General features: G+C 35.9%; 1 protein-coding gene across 1 annotated transcript in view; it reads left to right on the top strand.

Annotated features, from left to right (window-relative positions):
* LOC106882841 (pappalysin-1) overlaps positions 1-6,636 on the top strand; it is a 160,480-nt gene extending 153,844 nt beyond the window's left edge. The window contains exons 20-22 of the mRNA XM_052969768.1: positions 573-714; positions 1,933-2,102; positions 4,607-6,636. Of these exons, the coding sequence (XP_052825728.1) occupies positions 573-714; positions 1,933-2,102; positions 4,607-4,789 (495 nt within the window). The 3' untranslated portion in view covers positions 4,790-6,636. The remainder of the gene's footprint in view (positions 1-572; positions 715-1,932; positions 2,103-4,606) is intronic.
* Positions 6,637-6,660: the final 24 nt, after the last annotated feature.

The following is a 6,660-nucleotide window of genomic DNA, read 5'->3' as shown; positions in this document are numbered from 1 at the left end:
TTCATTTTCTGTTGAAGGATCTATTTCCTCTTTTGAAGGATCTATTTCATTTTCTGTTGAAGGATCTATTTCCTCTTTTGAAGGATCTATTTCATTTTCTGTTGAAGGATCTATTCCCTCTTTTGAAGGATCTATTTCATTTTCTGTTGAAGGATCTATTTCCTCTTTTGAAGGATCTATTTCATTTTCTGTTGAAGGATCTATTTCCTCTTTTGAAGGATCTATTTCATTTTCATCTTGATTAGGTCGTTACCTGTCAGCGTATCAATGGATAACACTAGTGTATTATAGTTTTCACTATCCAGTCTATTTCTGTACTCTATGTTGTGGAATAAAATGGAACGCGATCAGAGGGTTACATTCACAGTTTTTCTGTATTTAGTATAAGGTGCATTACTTAGGTATCACATGCGTGAGAGAGGTAAAGAGTGCAAAAGAGTTAGAAAGAGAGAGGGAAAGTATTGCTACCTCAGTCATATATGTCTTAACTCCCTGTCTTGTGTTCATACGTCCGTATACTCTCATAATAAATTCCAATAACCAAACTGTTCATTCATGCCAATTCTTTGCAGATTCAGAAGATTAAATGCCTACAAAAAGGTATTTGGAGTTCAAACTTTAAAATGTGCCATTTTCCAAAAACTTCCGCGTGTCCATTACCATTGCTACATGACCATCGTCTTCGTAAGAAGAATTGTCACAAGCGATTTGTTGGTGAGTTTTCCGCCATTATACTTTTATTTGATTCTTTATTTTACCAGAAGCTTACAGTGTATTTCTGTTACTGTAGGTATTAGAGAAAAGAAAAATGCCTGTTTCCTCCTAACTAATAATCTCTACTGACAGCTGATCCTTCGCGTGAAATATAGATGTTCAGCAAAGTTCTACAGATTAGGGGTTCATAGAGACCATGTGCATAGTAATATTCGAGTATGCCTACATAGCCTTCTTATATTCCATATCGTGCGGGAGGGTTTCTAGGTAAATTTAACTTTAGTTTCAGGGTTCCAGGATTAAAAGTTTCAGAATCAATCTGAACGATGCCCATTCACCTTGTCCATCTAGTACATAGCGAGTTACGAAAACGCAATCTTGCCTCTGATGATTGGCCGATGTCGACTATGATTATCAACTGTCAGGTTGTGTTAGATGATCTTTTTTTGGTCTAAATTGAATCAATGGAAGATCTAAATCAAACCCTCTGCTTGAATAGCCATTTAAGCAATAATTTAATTATTATTCAAAAGGCTACTAAAAAAATTAATTATGCATTGTGCAGATTTACAAAAGCAATTATTAACTATATCTTCCTTGTCCTTGATCTGTCTTTGGTTCATGCAATCTGATGTCTATAAATGTATACATCAGATATGATAGTAACAAGTGTGAGGTGAAAACTGATTCAATAAAATTCTATGGTATCCATGAATTATCTGCCATTACCTCACGCTATGTCTTCGCGGACGCTTACGCAAATACGCGTGTTTGTGATTAGTTTTCTTTGTGGGGCGGGGAACAGTAAAAGAAATCATATCAATAATTAACGAAAATGCGACGCTGGAGAGAAAAATGTGCTGCTTTATAGAAATTTACTGCGAACAGAGGTTACGTCATGAAGAGTGGACATAATATCAGCATGTTCTTGTATGTATGGTTGAGGACAATGCTGAATAAGTGTGACCTTAGATATCTGAAGTTGCATCCTTGGCTAGCTTGCTGTTTGGGATGTTTCATTTTATATCACAACGTTCTTTTATCCCATGCTTATTTTCTCATAATCGACTTGTATGAGCTCTTACTGGTTTCTGTGATCCACTCTTTGTATAGTCTCCTCGACTGCTTTCCTCTTGTCAAATAAAGCATTATTTTTCTTTAGCATTATTGTTTTATCACATTATTATTATTTTATTATTTTTCCGTTGTTTAATATAGGATCCACTTGTGAAATTACTTGCAATAGTCAGATGTTTCAACCAGTTTTACCCAACATGAATGGTACGACTTTCACCAACAAGGACTACAATGTGAAGTTAACGTGCACCGGTATTTTACGTTGGTATCCTAATCCAAGCGATATTACATGCAAACAGATATGCCAAGTGGTACGTAAACAACAATTTTATTTTGGGTAAAAGAAGAACAACCTTCCGCTAGCTACAGTTATTCATCTTCAGTTCTCGATGAATTTGTTCATTGTTTTAAATAAATCAAACACAATTTTATAGATGTATATATCAGATATGATAGTAAAAAGTGTAAAGTGAAAACTGGTTTAATAAAATTCAATGGTTTCCACGAATTATCCGCCATTACCTCACGCTGTGTCTTTGCGGACGCTTACTCAAATACGCGTGTTTGTGATTAGTTTTCTTTGTGGGACGGGGAACAGTAAAAGAAATCAGACCAAAAATTAACGAAAGATGCGAGGCTGGAGAGGAAACTGCACTGCTTTATAGAAATTTGCTTCTAACAACACAAACTATTGTGCATCTAATAGCATTTACGGCCTCTTTAGCCTTTTCGTGCAGAGGTTTGATCAATATGCAACCTAAACAACTCAGACTAAACACATACTGATTCTATTAATACGAACGTTTAAGAGGTGAATAGCAACCTATTCAGTTTTGATGACACCTCCTTAAAAAAGGCAAAGTATCAAGGAAATGTGCTTATAACTCGTTCTTTCTAGTCATGAAGAACACTAAGAAAAGTTTCAAAATTGCCACAATTACTTAAGCATCACTCGGAAACTGCATCACAAGTATTAGATTTACCTTGTGCACATTGAAGCATTGCACCAATATATATCAAAGGGCGCTAGAAACACAACTATCCAGGAGTAACAATAAGGTCCTTGCATTTATTGGTAATGATTGCGATTACCAACTCACTCCAAACATTGGCTCATAGATATGTAGTTTCTTCTCTCTTTCTTCCTCCCTCTCCCTCACACACACACACACACACACACACACACACACACACACACACACACACACACACACAGAGGGAGAACGAGTTTTTATCATGGACAGGTCGGAATTCATTCTTATAACCATGTTGATATGTATGAATGTTGCTATTAAAATAGGGGCAAAATTGGTAGCTGAAAGAAGACTATTCTACGATAGTCTTGTCAGATTGGACTATTTTCTCTTACGCCAGTCATTACGAGCGCTATCACACAGGCACATATAAATACACACACATGCACAAAAGTAAACTCAGATAAATGGACACAGGCGAGGGCACACATATACATATATACTTATATACACGTATGTATATGTGCGTGCGTACGTGTGTGTGTGTGTGTGTGTACGTGTGTGTGTGTGTGTGTGTGTGTGTTGTACGTCGATTATGTTTCTCTCAATCGACTCTTTGATCGACCATAAACGTCAGCCTGTTTGAAATAAGATATAGAATAACTGCTAGCGGTGGGAGATGGGAATTGACTGTTGTTTGTCATGCATCAGGAGGTGACTGACTCTTCAAATTTGCAGGAAGATTTTGAATGTGTGCATTTAGACATTAGTTCGTTTCTTACAAAATATAAAATTGTGATAAGGCTTTAATAGGTGTGAAATTTCTCTGCTAAAACTGAAACCATAACTGATCTTATTTTGAATTCATGTGTTCGTCTGATGATGTTGGTCTCACCTTCGTTCTTGATTTTAAAATGCAATTCGAAAGTGCTGTGCTATGTACAAATTGGCGCTGACGGAATGATCTGTTGTGCTGGAGTAGGTAGCTTTTGAATGGGTTCTCTCTCAACCGTTGACGGATGTTCAACTTGAAACCAAAATCTATCAGTTACTTCAGTCTATTTTGATATTCAGATAAATATTCCATTGCATGTGAAGACTACTTGTGCATTATTTTATGTTCAGATATCAGACAGAAAGTAGTCATACGATCTGACTAAGTATTTTTTCAACTCAAATAAGCAGCACGATGGTTATTTTCCTATCGCCTTCTTGTTTTTAGTGTTAGTCCCCTAATCATGAAATATAAAGGGGAAAATTGTTTCATTGTTTTTAACTACTTTAGCAGCATGTTGCATACCATTTTATCTCGGGTATAAACAATGAACAGGGTCGCAATCTATCAAATAAATAAACGTTTGATTAACAACTTCAAGGTCAGAAATTCCTATATTATCTGCTCCATCTATAAGCGTGGCCACACGAAATGAAGGCAATCATATATGTTGTCACACATTGTCCTAGAAATGAAAGTCAAATCTCCCTTCAATCATACGTTGCTGTCTTAAACATTGATAAACACTTTGGATATTCTCATTTAGATACAATATATCTAAAAGAAAGAACGAGCACGGCCTGGTCTCCTTTCATTAGAACATTGTTCTATCCATATGGATCTGGAGTAAGACAATAATAACAATTGTATCAGTTTGTATTTTGAGATATCTAATGTTGGCGTTCCGTACTCAATTTAATAGTGGTCGTAAATGGAATATTTCCGTCCAGACTGACTTCCTCGAAAGTATGATATTTTGATAGAATCTTTAGTATTCTAAATCTATATAATTTGTTACACCTTTTTAATATTTAGTATCAATAATCAATTTTTAACTATATTTCAGAGGGCCTTAAAAGACGGCTGGTGTGACAGCTCTAACAATCGACCCTTTTGTGCATGGGACCAAGGTGATTGTTGCCTTTCGACGGTAAGAGGAGGCAAAATTCAGTTGGTTTCACCAACGTGTTCGGACAAATGTGCTTGTAAAGATCCTAACGCCATAGAGAATAATAATCGATCCAAATAATTCAGTTGCTCTTTATACTGTTGTTGTAATTCTTTTCGTTGTTGTTGTTTGATGATGATGATGATGAGGATGAGGATGAGGATGACGACGACGACGAAGACGACGACGACCACCACCACGACCACGACGACGATGATGATGATGTTGATTTTGATGAAGCCATTGTTATTCTATATTTGTTGTATCGTTAGTCTGTGAAATTGACTCCGTTAATTTGCTTCACATCTTTCCAATGTCGTTAAAAGAAATGTACGAGTCAATCGTCGTGATTAATGAAAAGAGTGACCACCCACCCACCCAATCAAGTTTTGTGGTCATGTGCCAATGTTAAAAAAATCAATGAATATTTTTAAAGGGGATTTAGTTTGCAAGAGTCGTTAAAGCAGCGGACGAAATGCTATGTGATATTTAGCTATGTGCGTATACATTCTCGCTTTCCAATCCTGTCGAGATCTATATTACCTTTTATTGTTCTGGGGATCGACGGAATAAAGAACCAATCAAATATCCAGAAACTGACTTCATCAACCATACGCCTCCTCCTACATGATATGCGGACATGTCCGTGTGCCGAAGTTATACATTTTTATCAGTTATTGTTGTTGTTACTACTACTACTACTACTACTACTACTACTACTACTACTACTACAACTGTTAGCTGGCATAATCGTTAGCACTCCGGGCAAAACACAGCATTTCGTCCGTCATTACGTTCTGGGTTCAAATTCCACTGAGGCCGAAGTAGTCGATGTAATCGACTTACTTCCTTCTCGAAGTTGCTGGCCTTGTGCCAAAATCTGAAGCCATTATTATTATTATTATTATTATTATTATTATTATTATTATTATTTCTATTTCACTTCTCAGAGCTTTCGATTTCACTCGTTCTGGTTAATTCTGTAAGCGCGGACGGCAAAGTTATCATTATTATTATCGATGTAATTGCTGTTATTATAACTGTTGTTGTTCTCGTATTTATGGCAATCACCATAGAACCAGATATCTCTGATATGTAATTTCAGTGACTTGGCTTGCTGAGTACACTGCTTTTTGGACAGTTATTTGCTTTGGAGCTTATCGTCCTCAGCAGCAAAAAAATAGAGGGCTTGGTTTTTAAGATATCAGAACTGTAATATCAAGTTGACAGAATAGTTAGAGCGTTGGATAAAATGCCTTGAGGAAATTATTTACACTCTATATGTTTTGAGTACACATTTTGAAGAGGAATGTTTGCCTTTCATCCTTCTGAGGCCAATAGAATAAATTACCAGTTAATTATCAGGATCGATGCAATCGATTAACGCCTCCCCACAAACATGCGTTCATGTGTTCATGTGTTCATGTTAGAGATATTAATTATAATTATTATTAATGAAACGGTTGTTGACAGATTCAGTGTAACAGCGGGAAAAATGCTTTATAGTATTTATTTACGTCATTTTACCTTCTGAGCTCAGATTCCGCAAGGATCAATTTTGGTTAGTTTCGAGAGCGATAAAATAAAGAGAAAATCATACACTGGTTAATTGTATCGATATTATCAACTTTTTACCACGGCCTTGTGCCTGCGTTGAAAGTTGCTGTTTTTGTTGTTGTTGTTCTTCTTCTTATTATTATTCTTATTATTATTACTATTATTATTATTAGTATTATTATTATTATTATTACTATTATTATTATTATTATTATTATTATTATTATTATTATTATAAAGGCGTTGAGCTGGCAGAATCATTACCACACCGATAAAACGCTTAGCGGATTTTTTTTTTCTCCCGTATTTACGTTCTGAGTTCAAATTCTGCTGATGTCGACTTTGCCTTTCATGCTTTCGGGGTCGATAAGTACCAGTTGAACACTGGGGTCGAT

This window comes from Octopus bimaculoides, chromosome 1 (genome assembly GCF_001194135.2).
Source record: "Octopus bimaculoides isolate UCB-OBI-ISO-001 chromosome 1, ASM119413v2, whole genome shotgun sequence".
In the NCBI taxonomy this organism is placed as follows: Eukaryota; Metazoa; Mollusca; class Cephalopoda; order Octopoda; family Octopodidae; genus Octopus; species Octopus bimaculoides.
This window is presented reverse-complemented; position numbering and strand designations above follow the sequence as displayed.